General features: G+C 43.9%; 2 protein-coding genes across 4 annotated transcripts in view; one reads left to right on the top strand and one right to left on the bottom strand.

The window, feature by feature from the left end:
- Positions 1-1,139: 1,139 nt before the first annotated feature.
- On the bottom strand, positions 1,140-12,283 carry LOC115794845 (transmembrane protein 79-like). Of its 3 annotated transcripts, none has more exons than XM_030750512.1 (5): positions 7,002-7,112; positions 3,574-4,099; positions 1,970-2,164; positions 1,655-1,886; positions 1,140-1,567 (listed from the first exon to the last, which is right to left on the bottom strand). In XM_030750512.1, the coding sequence occupies exons 2-5, from the start codon at positions 4,055-4,057 to the stop codon at positions 1,366-1,368; spliced, it is 1,113 nt and encodes a 370-aa protein (XP_030606372.1). In that variant the 5' UTR covers positions 4,058-4,099; positions 7,002-7,112; the 3' UTR covers positions 1,140-1,365. The 3 variants fall into 3 exon arrangements, with proteins under 3 accessions (XP_030606372.1, XP_030606371.1, XP_030606370.1); XM_030750511.1 differs by lacking the exon at positions 7,002-7,112 and adding an exon at positions 4,343-4,516; XM_030750510.1 differs by lacking the exon at positions 7,002-7,112 and adding an exon at positions 12,146-12,283 and having other exon boundaries at positions 1,142-1,567.
- Positions 12,284-14,350: 2,067 nt separating this feature from the next.
- LOC115794768 (rho guanine nucleotide exchange factor 2-like) overlaps positions 14,351-18,050 on the top strand; it is a 40,922-nt gene continuing 37,222 nt past the window's right edge. Inside the window, exon 1 of the mRNA XM_030750416.1 lies at positions 14,351-14,546. Within this exon, the coding sequence (XP_030606276.1) occupies positions 14,490-14,546 (57 nt within the window). The 5' untranslated portion in view covers positions 14,351-14,489. The remainder of the gene's footprint in view (positions 14,547-18,050) is intronic.

The raw sequence follows: 18,050 nt of genomic DNA, 5'->3' as shown, positions 1-18,050 counted from the left end.
TACAAAGAACATAAAAACATATACAGGTAAAAACCAATGCTGTTAGATTAAAGCCGCAGCTGATCATTAATATGCTGACAGAGGTTTCAGTAACAAGCTGCTCATAGAAACGTGTTCTGCATCACTCTGAGAACATGCTGGAAGTCAGAGACTGTAAACTTGGCACATGAGCTGATTTTAAACTGGCACTCTGAACATCAGCTGCTGCTGACAGGTTAGGTTTTATTCTCTCAGCTGCAGACTCGGGTTTCAGAGTAAAGATTAAATATAAAAACTGAATTCAAACACAGCCTCAGTCTGCGTACAGATCTGATCTGAGGTCAGCAGGTACAGTGTAGGTGTCCTATTTTAGGATCATATTTTAACACTTGCAGGACAATAAAACTGTTGTAAAATTGTTTAAATAAACAAAAAGGGAAAAAGTTGCATCTATGAATCTATATTACTGATGCTCATTAGAGAAACCAAAGACTTTAGATACTGAAGAACTTCAGACCCTCCTGCTCTCCCTGCAGAGGTTCAAGGGATCTTCCAGGAATGGCGATGCTATATTCTGGAGACCTGATTGGTCAGTAGGCACTGATTTCATAACTGTTAAGCTCTAATCTGGAGTAGGTTAGGTTCACATCTTAAGTTACCCTGGTTCTCTCTTTGTTTCAGCGTAAACAGGAAACTGTTTCGATAAAATGAAGTGAATCATTTCCGATGCCTCAGAGTGAGAAATCTTTTAATCCATTCACTTCCTTCAGCATCACTTTTGTTCATTAAATCATAAATACTGATAAACATGCATATAATCATTGGCTTCCGATGTCTGATGATGATTTTAAGATTTAAAATAAATTTAAAAAAAAACTGTGCTTTTATTGTGAAGACAGGATGGGAGTGCTTCCTGTACTCAGGTGTCATCTGACAGTTCTGGTTCAACCACAAAATTAGCCCCACCTCACAGCAATAATCAACACTGACAGGTGGCAGAGTATGAAATATTAATTTCATCAGAAGAAAAACATTTTTCCAGCTTCAAGTTGTGTTGTAGTGCCATTATTCTGAAAGAGTTCAGTCAGGAAGTGATGTGAGTGAAAGTTTCAAGCTTTTATTGTGAAAATCTCTGAATCAGAAAGTCTTTTCTTTTTTTTTTTTTTTAATTTATTGATCATAAAAAACTATTTTACAAAATAAAACACTGAAAAATGGACCAACAGGAAGTTTCAGGAAACAGGAAGCAGTTTAATGAAGAAAAAACAAGGGCAAACAACAGGTGGGCAGGGCTACAAGTGATAATTTTAAAGAGTTTTTAAACCTCAAAATAAAAACATTTTATTTTTCAATCAGTAATGAAGATTATTGAGTTCTGATCAGCTCTCATCCCCAGAACCGCTGCCGGCCTGCAGGTGGAGGCGCTGCTGCCTCCTCGAGGGGAAGACTGAAGATGGAGCTGGCCGCGTCCATCGTGAAGATGAAGTAGAAGTTTGCTGCCATCATTACAATGCTCGGCAGGAAGGAGAGGCCAAAACCGAACCCACGAATGCTGCTGCCAAATGCTGCCGCCACCCAGTATGCCAACCTGCAAAGAAGCAGCAGCACCTTTAAGTACAGCGACTGATGGGATTATAGATTGATCTGATCATTGGTTGCTCACTGTGAACCTCACCGTCCGAAGGCGAAGAGGATGGTCAACAGTGGCACGAGCTTCAGCTGCTCCTGGCTAAGGTACATTGCCATAACAACCAGCTGCAGGAAGTAAATGAGGAACAAGGAAGCAGAGTCAGTGATGAAGCGCTGGTGGACAGTGACCTCCTGGAGCTCCGCCTCCTTTATCTCATCATCAAACAGAGGCCGAAGCACACCTGACCTCAGCCGACTGATGCCCAGAACTAGCCAACCTGAGGGACAGGTGAGACAGGCAGGTGAGAAAGGTCAGCCAGACAGGTGAGCTGCTGCATCTCTTCAGTGATGCGCGACTCACCAAGGATGATGGGGGTGGCGGCAAACACAGAGCAGCGCAGTGTGTAGATGAGCCTGAGGGGGGCGCCATCCAGCAGTGGGGCATCAAATGGGAGGAAGACAAAACCGCCCCAAACCAGTAGGGGGAAGAAGAGTGCTGAAGTCATTAAGGACACGCCCATCTTCAGGACATCTGTGCTGACACAGCACTGCCCACCTGAGACAGGTGACCAAAATGAGTTGGTTAGACGAGGGTTAGACAGCATTCAGGGGCACAGGTGTATAAACAGGGGGAGGTCAGACAGGTAATTTAAAGGTACTCAAGTACAAGACCATTTAACCCTGTAACACCGGGCCATGGCCGCTGATGCACCCGTTACCTGCCCTGACCTGCCTGAAGTCCTTGAACAGTGGGACATTTTGAAGTACTTTGTGTCCCCAATGACATGTTTGGCTTTATACCAACCCTGTCACAAGTGACAGAATGTACTTCAAATATTCCACCATTTGCTGACTTATGAAAACATAATTCGCATAATTACGGCAATTTAAAGTACGTTTGAGCTGACGTCTCAGCGGTGATACACTCTGTTAACCAGCTGATCACAGCAGGTAAGGGCAGGCAACAGGTGCATCAGCGGCAAAGGTTGAGCTGTTGTATATTCTGCAGCAGCTGGTTGTAGAATTAACTGTGATTGGTTAAATGAGTGATGTCACTCAGCACATGATTGGATCTGTGTTAGCAGGTGAGCTAGCATTAGCGCAGGGTCTGATAAGATCTTGAAACCAAACAATCCTCTGTGGCTCAAATGCTGTCCAATCCAGTCTTTAAGTCTGACGTCATTTATGGGTCCAAATGCTCCTAAATAAAACAACAGTGGCATAACCAATGACTGTTCACTATTAAAGATGATTGTAACACATCTTATCAACTGCTGCCATTTCCGCTTGTCTTTCTCATCGGTAAAATGACAGCTGAGTATGTCCCCCCCCCCCCCCCCCCCCCCCCCGAGTCAGATCAGTTAAAACAACCAGGGACACAGCATTGCGGCATATTGATCACGTGACAGTTTGGACTCGGAAATGGGATTCTACACCATCACTTAACAACCGGATACCTCCACGAGCCTAAGCTTGCTTCTGTGGAGCTACATTCCTGTTTAAAGAGGTTCTTCCTCCCCACTGTCACCAAGTGACAGCTGGCAGGAGGAGGGAGGACTGAGCTGAGGTAAATGTTACAGAAAAAGGACACAATAAAGAGAATATTGTAACATACAACCCGGTGTTGCTGTTGTGTGTGTGTTTCGGGACCGACCATAGGCTTTAGTGCTACAAGCGTGTTTTTATAATTATTAAATATTATTCGAGATTTTCCTGCAGGTCAGAACTGAGTCAGTAAAAACTCAGGTACACGAACGGGAAATGATTTCAGTCCTTGTTCACGTGCATCTCTGAAAGTTCTGTTTCAATACGTAAGTATCTGTGAACTGTACAGTTTTCAGGTGTGTCTGTCTCTGCTGAGTCGGTTTGACCTTCTCGACCTCTCCTCCTGCATCATGAGGTCGTGATTTTCTGATGTTTTCAAACCTCATGCTTCTTTGTATAAATAAAAGTAAAAGCACTTACGTTTATTTGAAAGCAGGTCCCCATACAGGTTGTCATGTTGATTGTAGTCCTCGGGGACTCCTCGGGGACCCAGGAAGGGACTCTTCTCAGACTCCAGTTCCCAGTTTCTGAGTGAGGAGGGGGAGTGGAGGGCGTTCACTGCAGGGCTGAACACCTGAGCGGCTTTCTCTGGCAGAAGGTTCTCCCCGGGCTCCTCCTCCATCAGGTGCCCAATTATTTTGTCTTCACTTAGCCCCACCCCTTCATTTAAACTCACCCTGCCCCCCCTCCTCTCTCCCTCTGCCTTCAGCTCTCTCTCACTCTCTGTGCAGCTGGACACCTCAGGAAGAGACATTCCTGACCTCACGCTCATCCTGTCAACTTTACCTGTCCATCCACCTGTCTGTCTGTCGGCAGACCACGGCAGTGTGCTCGCCTCTGTCATGGCTGACCTCACTGCCTCCTCCTCCCCCTCTTTGGTCTTCGTCCCCCCGCTGTCCTCCATCTTGGCGTGTCCTTTTTGGAGCTTGTGTGTGAGCAAATCCACCTGTCAGAGAACAGAAGATGAGACAAGTAGAGACACATACATGATAGTTTGGTCCACATGTGGCCCACCTGGCCTTATAGGACTCAGGTGAGTCTGGTTGCTATAACTCCACATTTTTATGGGCCTAATCTCAGGTGTGTTGTAACCTTTGAGCCAATAACTGAGCTGCAGATATGCCTGCTTTAAGGCTTCAAACACCTGCCCACCTAAGCTCAGGTGTGTCTGTCTCTGCAGCAAGTTTACCTTAAAGAAGCTGAAATGCTCTGTTCTGCTGTGATTGACTGTTTCCCTGTCTGGTGGGTGGAGCAGCAGGTGAATGCGTCAGGTGTTTGTTTAAAGTTCCAACAAAGAAATGAAAACCCTCTGAGATGAAGTCACCGCCTGATTTAAAGAGCAAGTGTCTCACCGGGCAGGTCAAAAAAGTGCAGAATGACATCACCTGAAACCTGATCAACACCTGAAAACAGGAAATTAAATTTAATTTTATTTATACAGCGCCAAATCGCAACAAACAGTCGCCTCAAGGTGCTTTGTATTGTGGGTAAAGACCCTCCAATAATACAGAGTAAACCCAACAGTCAAAACGACCCCCTATGAGCAGCACTTGGCGAAAGTGGGAAGGAAAAACTCCCTTTAACAGGACGAAACCTCCAGCAGAACCAGGCTCAGGGAGGGACAGTCATCTGCTGAGGGGGGGCTGAGGGGAGAGGAAAAAAAGACATGCTGTGGAAGAGAGCCAGATTAATAATAACTAATGATTAAATGCAGAGTGGAGTATAAACAAAGTAAATAAGGTGAATGAGAAGAAACAGTGCATTATGTGAACCCCCCCCCAGCAGCCTAAGCTTATAGCAGCATAACTAAGGGATGGTTCAGGGTCACCTGATCCAGCCCTAACTATAAGCTTTATCATAAAGGAAAGTTTTAAGCCTAATCTTAAAAATAGAGAGGGTGTCTGTCTCCTGAATCCAAGCTGGAAGCTGGTTCCACAGAAGAGGGGCCTGAAAGCTGAAGGCTCTGCCTCCCATTCTACTCTTAAGTATCCTAGGAACCACAAGGAAGCCAGCAGTCTGAGAGTGAAGTGCTCTGTTGGGGTGATATGGTACTATGAGGTCTTTGAGATCAGATGGGGCCTGATTATTCAAGACCTTGTAGGTGAGGAGAAGAATTTTAAATTCTATTCTAGATTTAACAGGGAGCCAATGAAGAGAAGCCAATATGGGAGAAATCTGCTCTCTCTTTCTAGTCCCTGTCAGTACTCTAGCTGCAGCATTTTGGATCAGCTGAAGGCTTTTCAGGGAGCTTTTAGGACAGCCTGATAATAATGAATTACAATAGTCCACCCTAGAAGTAATAAATGCATGAATGAGCTTTTCAGCATCACTCTGAGAAAGGATGTTTCTAATTTTAGAAATATTGCACAAATGCAAAAAAAGCGGTCCTACATATTTGTTTAATATGTGCATTGAAGGACATATCCTGATCAAAAATGACTCCAAGATTTCTCACAGTGTTACTGGAGGCCAAAGTAATGCCATCCAGGGTAAGTATCTGGTTAGACACCATGTTTCTAAGATTTGTGGGGCCGAGAACAAGAATTTCAGTTTGATCTGAATTTAGAAGCAGGAAATTAGAGGTCATCCAGGCCTTTATGTCTTTAAGACATTCCTGCAGTTTAACTAATTGATGTGTGTCATCTGGCTTCATTGATAGATAAAGCTGAGTATCATCTGCATAACAATGAAAATTGATGCAGTGCTTTCTAATAATACTGCCTAAGGGAAGCATGTATAATGTAAATACAATTGGTCCTAGCACAGAACCCTGTGGAACTCCATAATTAACCTTAGTGTGTGAAGAAGACTCCCCATTTACATGAACAAATTGGAGTCTATGAGATAAATATGATTCAAACCACTGCAGTGCAGTACCTTTAATACCTATAGCAAGCTCTAATCTCTGTAATAAAATGTTATGGTCAACAGTATCAAAGCTGCACTGAGGTCCAACAGGACAAGAACAGAGATGAGTCCACTGTCAGAGGCTGTGATCATTGGTAACCTTCACTAATGCTGTTTCTGTACTGTGATGAATTCTGAAACCTGACGCAGATGATCAGTTAGCTGTTTTACAACTACTCTTTCAAGAATCTTTGAGAGACACGGAAGGTTGGAGATTGGCCTATAATTAGCCAAGACAGCTGGGTCAGTGATGGCTTTTTAAGTAATGGTTTAATTATAGCCAGCTTGAAGGCCTGTGGTACATAGCTAACTAATAAAGACTGATTGATCATTTTTAAGATTGAAGCATCAATAAATGGAAAGACTTCTTTGAACAGTCTAGTAGGAATGGGATCTAATAAACATGTTGCTGGTTTGGAGGAAGTAACTATTGAAGTTAACTCTGAAAGATCAATCAGAGAGAGTCTAAATAAATACCAGCAGTGCTGAAAACAGCCGAGCATGAAGATAAGTCTTTGAGATGGTTATGAATCATTTTTTTTCTCTAATGGTTAAAATTTGTAAAGAAATCCATGAAGTCACTATTAGTTAAAGTGAAAGGAATACTTGGCTCTACAGAGCTCTGACTCTTTGTCAGCCTGGCTACAGTGCTGAAAACAAACCTGGGGTTATGTAGCGACTCGACAACCTTCTGCCACTACACCATTGAGCAGGGAGTTCTGCACCGCTGACTCGCTCTGGTTAACCAACAAGCAATTCAGTTCCAACACTGCACTTCAGGTTGTTTATTTGCATGTTTTAACTATCCACACAGCAGTCAAGCTGAGCACATGCAGGCTACTTCATGGCACTCCATACAAAGCAAGGCATTGACGAGCACATAGAAAACGTGAAGAAAGTCCTTGAAAAGCGGTCAACAAAAATACATTCTCCCTACTCACCGATACTCCATGCCGACACACAGCTACAGCTAAAAGCTATGGCTAATGACAGCCAGGAAGTACATGCAGTGGAAAAAAGAAAAGCAAAACCAGGCTTTGATCAAACAAAAAGAAAACCACAAAATACCCAGAAAAGGCTGTGGTGCTTGTGGAGGCACACACAACAGACAAACAGAGTGCCCAGCAAAAGGAAAACAATGCTTCAAGTGCAAAAAATATACTTCATGCCGACACACCAGTGCCCAGGTGATTATATTTCCTGCCCATTAACCAAACACCTCCCACGTAACCTACGTGCCTACCGTAATCCCAGGCGTAAACATGCAACACCCTATGCCCACCATAACACCACTAAGTTGTATATGGCTCTTACACCTGGGGTTGCTCTTATTTTCTTCAATTAATGATGAGTAGTAAGATGTCCTAGCTTTACGGAGGGCTTTTTTTTTTAGAGAGCAACAAACTCTTTTTCCAGGCTAAAATGAGCATCTTCTAATTTAGTGAGACGCCATTCCCTCTCCAGCTTTCGGGTTATCTGCTTTAGGCTGTGCGTTTGTGAATTATACCACGGAGTCAGGCACTTCTGATTTGAAGCTTTCCTTTTCAGAGGAGCCACAGTATCCAAAGTCGTACGCAGTGAGGATGTAAAACTATTGACGAGATAATCGACCTCACTGGGAGCAGAGTTTAGGTAGCTGCTCTGCACTGTGTTGGCACATGGCACTGAAGAGCATAATAATGAAGGAATTAGATCCTTAAACTTAGTTACAGCACTTTCAGAAAGACTTCTACTGTAATAAAACTTATTCCCCACAGCTGTGTAATCCATTAAAGTAAATGTAAATGTTACTAAGAAATGATCAGACAGGAGGGGGCTTTCAGGGAATACTGTTAAGTCTTCAGTTTCTATGCCATATGTCAGGACAAGATCCAGAGTATGATTAAAATGATGGGTGGGCTCCTTTAATGTTTCAGCTCAGCTTCTTGTAATGTTTTGTAACCACTGTATACATGGGACTCTTATTTTGAAACTCCCAGTTACTGAAACCGGATGTACCACCGCAGGTTGGCGGGTTTGACTATGTTTTGGAATTGCCGGTGAGTTTTTATGTAGCGAGGCTAAATAAAGAGACGTAACTCTCGTCATGATATATCGGTGGATTTATTAACAATCCGACAGACACAACATGGTGTCAGAGTAACTTACGGACTAACGTGCATTACCAACGGGCAGTGTTTTGATCATTGGCAAGAAAGAAGATGGAGGCTTTCGGTGTTCCAACTCCATGGATGGACTGGGATTCATCCAGCCTACCAGATGCATGGCGCCGCTTCAAACAGCACGCAGAGCTAATGTTTAAGGGACCACTCAAACGGATAACCGAGGAACAGAAATGCAGTTTTCTCCTGCTGTGGATTGGGGACAAAGGCCGAGACATAAGCAACACCTGGACCATATCGGAGGATGAAGCTAAGTTGCTCAAAACATATTACGACGGCTTTACAGCGTACTTCACGCCCAAAGCTAATCTGGTCTTCGCCAGATACAAGTTTCATCAGAAGATGCAGAGCAATGGTGAGGCTTTTGAGCAGTTTGTCACTGAACTCAAACTCTTAGTCAAAGACTGTGGCTACACCAATAATGACAAAATGGTATGGGAGCGTATTGTTTTTGCCACAAACTCACCAAAGGTACGGGAAATGTTACTGGGCCAAGGCCCAGAGCTAACAAAGCTAGACAAAGCTACTGATCTGGGCATCGCTCATGCCCACGAGTTAGCGCAGCTACAGCTAAAAGCTATGGCTAATGACAGCCAGGAAGTACATGCAGTGGACAAAAGAACAGCAAAACCAGGCTTTGATCAAACAAAAAGAAAACCACAAAATACCCAGAAAAGGCTGTGGTGCTTGTGGAGGCACACACAACAGACAAACAGAGTGCCCAGCAAAAGGAAAACAATGCTTAAAGTGCAAAAAATACAACCACTGCGCCAAAGTATGCAGGTCCAAACCTCCAACTACACCAAGAGCTGGACACAGAAAGGTGCACACTATAAGAGAAGCTCGGGAAGCGTTACAGCCAGAGCTGTTTGTAGACACCATCACAGCAACAGAAGAAGAGGACGAGGACAGTGCATATGCAGAAATAAGTCTGGGACAAGATGACATGAAACTAACATTCAAGTTAGACACAGGAGCACAAACAAATGTGATACCCACAAAAGACTTTAAAAAGCTAATGCCAAAATGACTTTGAAGAAAGACAAGCACGAGCTGTATGGGTATGGAGGACACCCGCTCAAGGTGACAGGGTACTGTACCCTGGTCAGCAGATACAAAGACAAAACAACTACACAGAGATTCTACGTCGTAGACTGCAATAACCCACCCATCCTGGGCTACAAAGCCTGCAAAGCCCTTGGACTCATAAAAGTCGTATATGCAGTCTCCACTGCAAATAACACAGTAACCACCAACCAGTCAACTGACATACTGAGAGAATACTCTGATGTTTTCAAAGGTATTGGTGCTTTTCAGGGTGAGTGCAGTTTCAGAATTGACCCCAGCATAGCACCAGTGGTTTGCCCCCCAAGGAGAGTGCCTTTTGCCCTCAGAGATCGCCTGAAACAGGAACTTGAAAACATGGAACAACATGGCACAATATGTAAAGTAACAGAACCAACACAGTGGGTGAATGCACTTGTCATCTGTGAGAAACCAAAAACAAACAAGCTTCGCGTATGTCTGGACCCAAGAGCTTTGAATAAAGCTATAATGAGGCCACATTACCCCCTCCCAACGCTTGATGATATAACCTACAAGTTGGATGGAGCAAAATACTTTAGCATACTAGATGCTAGATCTGGGTACTGGGCCATCAAACTTAGTGAACAGTCATCTCTGCTCACTACCTTCAACACCATCTCTGGTAGGTTTCGCTTCCTCAGGCTGCCTTTTGGCATCGTGTCTGCCCAAGATGAGTTCCAAAGGAGGATTGATGAAACATACGAGGGCCTGGAAGGAGTGGTTGGCATCGTAGATGACATCATCGTGTTCGGGAAAACAAAAGAGGAGCACGACCGCAACCTCATAGCCATGCTCAACTGAACAAGAGAAAAAGGTCTAAAGCTCAACCCAGACAAGTGTCAGATCTGTGTCAGTGAAATCAACTACTTTGGACACAAACTCACAGCAAACGGACTTGAGCCAGACCCTATGAAAGTGAAAGCGATCCGTGACATGCCACCACCAGAAAATGAGGCAGAACTGGAGACAATCCTTTGCAATTATCTTGCAAAGTTTGCACCAAAACTCGCCGAGGTGAGCGCACCGCTCAGACAACTTCTTCGACATGACAAAGAGTTCAAATGGGACGAAACACATGGAAAAGCATTTGAAAAAATGAAAGCGACAATAACAGCTGAACCAGGGCCAGTACTAGCCTACTTCGATCTGAGAGAAGAAGTGACACTGCAGGTTGACGCATCAAAACATGGATTAGGTGCTACCATCATGCAAAAAGGCTGACCCGTTGCATATGCATCAAAACTCCTCAACAATACGGAGCAAAACTATGCTCAAATAGAGAAAGAACTCTATGCTGTCTTATATGGATGCAAAAGATTCCATGAGTACATCTATGAATGACATGTGACTGTTGAATCTGACCACAAGCCACTAGAGTCAATACTTCGCAAGCCACTAGCACTTGCGCCACCACGTTTACAGCGCATGCTGCTCGCACTGCAGAAGTACAGTTTCACCCTCACCCACAAACCTGGGAGGGAGATTCCAGTCGCCGACACACTCAAGAAAATCAACAGATGATGAGGACAGCTCACTAACCGAAGATGTGGAAACTCAAATACACACTGTCATCAGCACAATGCCAGTGAGTACGGAGAGGCTGACCGACTTCAAAACAGCCACAGCTGAAGACGAGCAGTTGTCCGCTCTCAAACACGTCATCCATTCAGGCAGAGACAAAGAAAAAATGCCCATCGCTCATTAGCGAATACTGGAACCATCGTACTGAAATCACAGAAGCTGATGGAATACTTCTCAAGAGTGAGAAGATCCTCATTCCCCACAAGCTCCGCCAGGAGATGCTACAACGCATACATACCGGACATTTCGGAATGGAGAAAAGCAAACACAGAGCAAGAGACATAATGTTTTGGCCAGATATGTGTCAACAGATCGAAGAAACTGTAATGAGATGTGACATATGTCAAACACATCGCAACTCCAACCAGAAAGAGCCCATGCTCTCCCAAGAAATCCCAGACAACCCATGGCAAACTGTAGCAACAGACCTGTTCACCTGGAACTCTGAGACCTACATTGTCATATGTGACTACCTGAGCAGGTATTTTGAAATTGAACGCCTGCACAACACCACCACATCAGCTGTGATCCACAAGATGAAAAGTGTGTTTGCCAGGCATGGGATTCCTGAAAAACAAACTGTTTGCTGACCACACATCCACTAATTTTTTTTTCTTTGCTCAGCGCGTTTGACTCACACCAAGTACTCGTTTATGATCCATGATTCTGACCATTTTTATGGCTTTCCTTCTTGCTTCAAACAGGTTAAACTTTATTAATACAGCAGGTCTTTCCCAGTCTGACTGAGTGAGCGCTGCTAATCCTAAACTCCTGCAGAGCTTTTGCTCTCACAAACTGCTGTGTTGCTTTCATTCGGTATTGCGTGAGTTGATTATCAGCGTCACGTGACCTACGTAAGAGAACCCACATAACACAGTAGCCAGGTTAGGGGTAACCTAACCTATAACCTTACCCTGGGCCCAGGTTAGTTCACCTTGGTGCCTTATTTAAAATGTTATTCATGTTTTTCAGATGTTGTTATGCTTTTAAGCTCTTTAAACCTGAGCACCTGAACAAATAAAACACGAGCTGCACGTAGCATCAGCTCCGCCCCCAGCACGTCGTTAGTACCACTTTACAATGGCGATGCGATGCTTCTTCTTAAATATGATCAAAAACGAGTTATAAGTCTCTATAAAGACGTCATCACCTGGACCAACTGATCAATACTCAGAAACAGACTGATCAAGACTGAGCTCCCAGTAACCGGGCTACATGCTACCGAAGCGGAAACGGACCAAGAAAAAAAACCCCACCTGATCACGTGGTCCTGGTTTTAATCCTGGTCCTGGTTTTACTCCCGGTCCTGGTTTTAAAACTAGTCCTGGTTCTGCTCCTCTGATATGTCGTTGTTTTTTATTCTTGTGAAACTGTCGGAAGTTCCGCTCAGGTGTGGTCAGGTAAGTTAAAGGAAAAGTTCTCTTAAAGGGGAAGTCAGTTAAATATGCGCGCACACCTGAAGCGTTTTTCTTAGATTTTTTTTTTTTTTTATCCACAACCTGCAAGATTTTTATTTTCATTTTATTCTATTTTATTTTATTTATGAAGCACTAACAGGAGCCTCTTCATTTGCAGAACTGCTGTCCAGCTGTTAAAGGTCTGACGTAACGCCAGGCACCGCATGTTCTGAATGAGTCATCAGAGAGTCAGTAAATTATAAAGGTCTTATCATGAGGACTCTGTGGAGGGACCTCATCAGGAACTAGACCTGAGGCCATCATCACCATCATTGTTGTTCTCTCTACATTGGCAGGGGTAGGTGATGTCTCAGGGGATCAGACAGATGTTTTCGGAGATCCAACATCTGCTAAAGTCAGAGTTTGGATCAGAGCTTTAGTTTTTTTCTTCAGAGGTCCAAAGTAAAAAGCTGCTTTCCTCATGTTGGACTGAGACAGCGAGTTTGGAACTTGACCAGAGGGAGCTTCAGACCATCAGATTTCATGTGTGTCCAGTGAGGAAGATCATCTGCTAGAGACTCAAACATAATGGAGCTCAGCTGTGCAGCCCAATGATACAACAACACGTTTGGCCCATCAGAAAGTCCATCAGAGACCAATGAAATCTGACTTTACTAGTTTTACTCATGAATCCCTCAGAAGGTGTTTGGTTTTCGCTGAACCCTGAAAAAGGTCTGCTCTGCATCCACTGACAGGCACGTCTGGGTGTTATTATTATGAACTTCCTCTTAACGCCATTCTGATGCAAATCTGCAGATCTTTTTGTTGTTGTTGAGCTCTTTAAACTCTTGAATATCAAAGACTTTGAAGAAGAAGAAACCGTGATGGACCTCTGTCTTCTCTAAAGATTCGTCTTTGCACCGAATGGCGGCACCAATGCTCACAAGGCTGACATGTGCAGATGTTTCAAACTCTGAAACATCTGCACAGATGCTCCTCTGAATGGTCTCACGTTTCAAACGTTTCCTCTGTAAATCAAAATTTTTCTTTATATAGCACCTTTCTAGATAAAATCACAAAGTGCTTTACAGCAATTAAAAGAAAACAGTGATACACATAAAACACACACAAACCACTAGTTAAAAGCAAGCCTGTACAAATGAGTCTTGAGCTGTTCTTTAAATGATTCAATAGAGTCCACAGATCTCAGGTGTGATGGTAGTGCATTCCACAATTTAGGAGCTGCAACCTTGAAAGCACCTGGGTATAAACACACATTGAAAACACACACTGTGATTACAACAACGTCACTGATGACCTCTGTGGAACAAGTTTCAATCAGATCATCATTAAAAGCTTTATTGTTCAGGTGTAGTTTCAGGTGTACTTCCTCGGTCACGTCAGCAGGTGGCGCTGCAAGCTCACTTGACGTCACCCCGTTCTCCAGTTATCTGTTATAGGTGGTTGTTATGGTAACGGCAGTGTTCGGTGCCAGGAGGCAGCTGTAGACAGATGTTGGGATCTGTAAGAACTGATTGAGCGGGTTTTTGATGATTGATCATTGGGCAGGATGATCACGTGACTGTGCTGCGGCTGTTTCTGATCGGGCCGATCAGTTATTGATCAGTTATTGATCGTTTTCTTTGTGTCCTAAGAGCCAGCTAAGGTTTGCTTTTCATCGGTACCGGCGCGCTCCGTCTCGGCACGCGGTGGGTGGGGTTTGATTTCGGGGGGTTCCACGTCACACAGCATTTGTTGTACGCTCTCTGTCGGTACGGGCGGGGCCTACCCATCCGTGTCGGTCATCAGTCATGTGATGCTCGAGGCTCTCCGATTGGCTGTTGATGGTCACATGGGTTGTGGACACGTTGTCATAGAGACTGACTCCACCCTCAGCATCTCAAATCCGCACCGGTGTAAAAAAGAAGCGCTTCCTGACAGCTGGCGTGGGGCGGGGCTCGTAGCGCTGGGATCGCTGTGATTGGCTGAATGCAGCATCAGCGGGCTGAGGTCTGATTGGTCAGAAGTAGAGCGCGGAGCTGGCAGTCAGAGACAAGTCCCGCCCCCTCCGCTCAGACTGCGGACGCTCCGGGGCCAGAACCCGCACTTCTTTGATCGGGACCGGTGGTGATCAGCAGGGTCTGATAGGTGATCGGCAGGTGATCGGGATCGATCATTGGTCGGTGATTGGCTGATCGGTGGGATGTCCCGGCTGCTGGAGAGCAGGAGACAGGACAGGATGAAGGAAATCAACCTCAAGGTGAGTTTACCGTAAAAAAAGAAAAAGAAACGCTTCCAAGAACACGCACGGGCTCCTCGCTGATCGATCTGGGATGATAGGGAGATGCGGTCTGATCAGGAGTTACAAATAAGTGATCGATGAGGGAGCGGCTGAAGTCGGACTCGGATTGTTCCGCTTTGTTTCCGCACATCTGGAGCTCCGTTTGTTCCGTTACTGCAGCAGATCGACCAAAGCATCGATACCCTGCTGATCGGCCGGTAATCGGTCACTGATCGATCACTTATCGGCGGAGAAGGAGGGGGCTGTGTTTGAACACGTGAGTAAAGTTGGAGGAGAAACGGAAACGACTTTTTTTCTCTTTCGGTTCAGGCTGAAAACTGCTGGGGGCGTGCGCGTGTCGGTGTGCGCGTGTGTGTCGGTGTGTGTGTGTGTGTGTGTGTGTGTGTGTCGGTGTGTGTGTGTACACGGAGTTTCGATGTGTTTGAGTGTGTGTGTGTGTGTCCGTTAGCTGCAGCGTGGCCGCTTTGTCCTGCAGGAGGAAACGAGCGGGGGGAGGGGAGACTCTGTGTGTGTGTGTGTGTGTGTGTGTGTGTGTGTGTGTGTGTGTGTGTGTCTCAGACAGGAAGTGTCGGGCAGCAGTGAGGAGGAGTGACTGTTGAAATTTGACCTCTGAGCTGTAAATAAAAATGGAAACAGAGACATTTGATGTACTAAAAAAGTTTATTTGAAGAGAAATGGTTTCACTGAAAAGACCGAAGTTTAGTGTGAACACTGAAACACACACACACACACACACACACACACACACACACACACACACACACACACACACACACACAGAGATACAAACACAAACACATTATTATGTAGCCCATAATAAATATCGTACAAGGTCAAGTGAATACATCAAGCTCACCATTCCCAATACCTATGCTGTTTCTGGCTGCAGCATCACTTTACAACGCTCCCTCAAATTTGTAACTTTAACATCTCTGACTACTCATAAAATTGAACAGATCATTGACTGTTGCTCTTGCTGATCACCCCAGATCACACTAATATACATACCCACATACAATTTCTCCTATATATATTCATACATGCGTACAATCACACGCACACACGTTAGCATCCCTGCTATCCCCTTTATGCTAACTCACCTATTTTTCTCCTCATTCCTGCTTTTTATCCAGCTGTCATGATTTACATGCTTGCTCCATGTTAATCTCGCATTTATTTATTAATTGATTTATTTATTATTTTTGGTATGTTTATGTTTATGTGTATCTATGTGTAGTGGACCGGATTCTATTGGGGCCTCTTGGCCAGGTCATGTTTCTAAACGAGAATTGATTCTCAAGCCTGGTAAAATAAAGGTTTTCAAAAAAATACACACAGATACACAAAAATTGAGGAGAAGAAGATTTAAGTTGAGTTTTAATCTAAACTCACAGATTATCAAACAGGTTTAAGCAAAGAAGAAAATCAGTTCGTCAAACACTCGATCAGCTTCAGGTGAGGCCGAGACCCACCGACAGGTAGACACAAGGTGACTGATTTTATTTATCAGCAAATTTGAAGCTGCACCTGAAAAATGAAACAAAACAATGTTTGTTTTAATTTGTAAACCTATGAAAACAGAGTCAGCTCTTCATTAATCAACAAATCGATCGATGGGGACCGGGAGATCACAGAAAGATCTACAGAGGCTGAAAGTCCTCCTGATAGTTGGAGATCAATAAGAGGAAAACCAGGCTGCAGGCCGTGGAACCTCTGAGAGCTCAGTAAAACTTGAATTAAAGTCCTCGCCGTACAAGGCCATTTGTATTTGAACTTGAGTTTGTCTGCATTGATCTGCCATCAATGAGCCTGATCAGGATGGAGCTGATCAATACTGATCAGCAGTTATTGAAACACATGAGCAGTGATGGTATAGTTACCTTGAAAAAGTAATCTGATTGCTGATTACTCCTTTAAAAGGTAACTTAGTAACTTAGAAGTAACTAAGGTAGATTACAAGTTACTTTATTAGTTACATTCAACAACTGCTGGTGTTGTGTCAAAAAATGATTGCCTGTATTTAAACAGCTGTTAATGACTTGTTGATCTATAATCTGTGAAGTATATATCAAACATATCTCTCAGGAATTATATCAGGTCATTGTGAGTGAGAAACAGCATTTCTATCACAAGGTAGAAGCTGCACTCAGTTTTTGGCTAAGTGAATTTTATATGTTCATTTTTTTTTATCAAGGTAAAAACTGTCATTGACATTAAAAATGTCTTTTTAACCAGAAGTCTGGCTCAGAAGGCTGCAGAAATCACAACAAATATAACACCACAGTTATATATTTTTTTTCAAAAAGCACTGGAGTGATTATAATGTAGGTACAATAACACAGACTCTTAAAGATTGTTGAAAAACAGGTTATTTCTTCAATTTATATAGACCCTTTTACTGTTTGTAAACAATGATGACGTAGGTAGCGATGCACGCGCATTTTGGAAACGGAAGTACGGCGGAGTTCAATAGTGTTTCAATCTACAAGAAGGGATTATCAATGAAAGATCGTCAAAAATACCTGCAAAAATTAATTTTGACCACCAGCAACCGACTCCGACCCCTGTGGTACGTTAGCAAGTGCCCCAGTATACACGTGTATTTGGTGGAGAAACCCAGCGTATACACCGGAGAGAAGTTGCAGCGCATATAAGTCACTGGATGCTTACAGTTATGTTGTTTGCGGCCGTGTACCGAACACCAAATATCAGGACACAGACTCGGAGTTTTGTGTCTTGAAGGCAGAAGTTCTTCCAAGTCAAAGACAAGGAAACAGGAGCGCTGTGTATGAGGCTCGGGTCACTGTAAACAAGTCAGAGAACTACGTCCTCACAGCGGACTGTACCTGCATGGCAGCCTGAGTACTTCATCAAACTGCTTTTCTAGCTTGTTAAGAGTTTTCCGGCTGCAGATATTATTGATTTACAATGATACAATATATATACTGCTCCAGTCACACTGTGAGACTCACTCAACCATTCATATGTGAGTCTGCTCAGACTTTTGACTGGCACTGCATTTTGTAATCTATAGTGCGATTAAATATTAATTTAAAAATCAGGACTCTGAGTCAGTGATGCCTCACCTGTAAATAGCCAGCCACACTACAGTTTAAAAGCCAAATAGCCTACCAGCTAATGCTGTTTAATTTAGATACCTGACATCCCGGTATAAACACCGTTTACACCGTTGGCGGGAGGCCAGACCACAGTTTTTGATGCAAACATGTCGCATTCAAAAGAGAAGAGACGCAAGGTGGAAAGCGGAAATAGAAAATTTAACAACTGGACCGATAAGTATGCACAAGAGTGAGAGTAAGAGTCCCGAGGAATGTGTGGCCCACTGGCAAATAGCCTCATGACAATTTGGCCCATAGCAAATGTAGTTGAATACCCCTGACGTAGGCTGTAAAGGGTCTATATGCCCTTCATAAATCATGCTGACTGCACTCTATTTACCGA

The sequence above is a fragment of the Archocentrus centrarchus genome, chromosome 16, assembly GCF_007364275.1.
Source record: "Archocentrus centrarchus isolate MPI-CPG fArcCen1 chromosome 16, fArcCen1, whole genome shotgun sequence".
In the NCBI taxonomy this organism is placed as follows: domain Eukaryota; kingdom Metazoa; phylum Chordata; class Actinopteri; order Cichliformes; family Cichlidae; genus Archocentrus; species Archocentrus centrarchus.
The sequence above is the reverse complement of the archived record's forward strand: the minus strand, read 5'-3'. Positions and strand labels throughout refer to the sequence as shown.

Coding starts and splice junctions, on each gene's coding strand:
- LOC115794845 (XM_030750510.1), bottom strand. CDS start 4,057: ATGGAGGACAGCGGGGGGACGAAGACCAAAGAGGGGGAGGAGGAGGCA. Junction 1,887..1,969: donor CGCCACCCCCATCATCCTTG/GTGAGTCGCGCA, acceptor CCTGTCCCTCAG/GTTGGCTAGTTCTGGGCATC. Junction 1,568..1,654: donor ATCCTCTTCGCCTTCGGACG/GTGAGGTTCACA, acceptor GCTTCTTTGCAG/GTTGGCATACTGGGTGGCGG.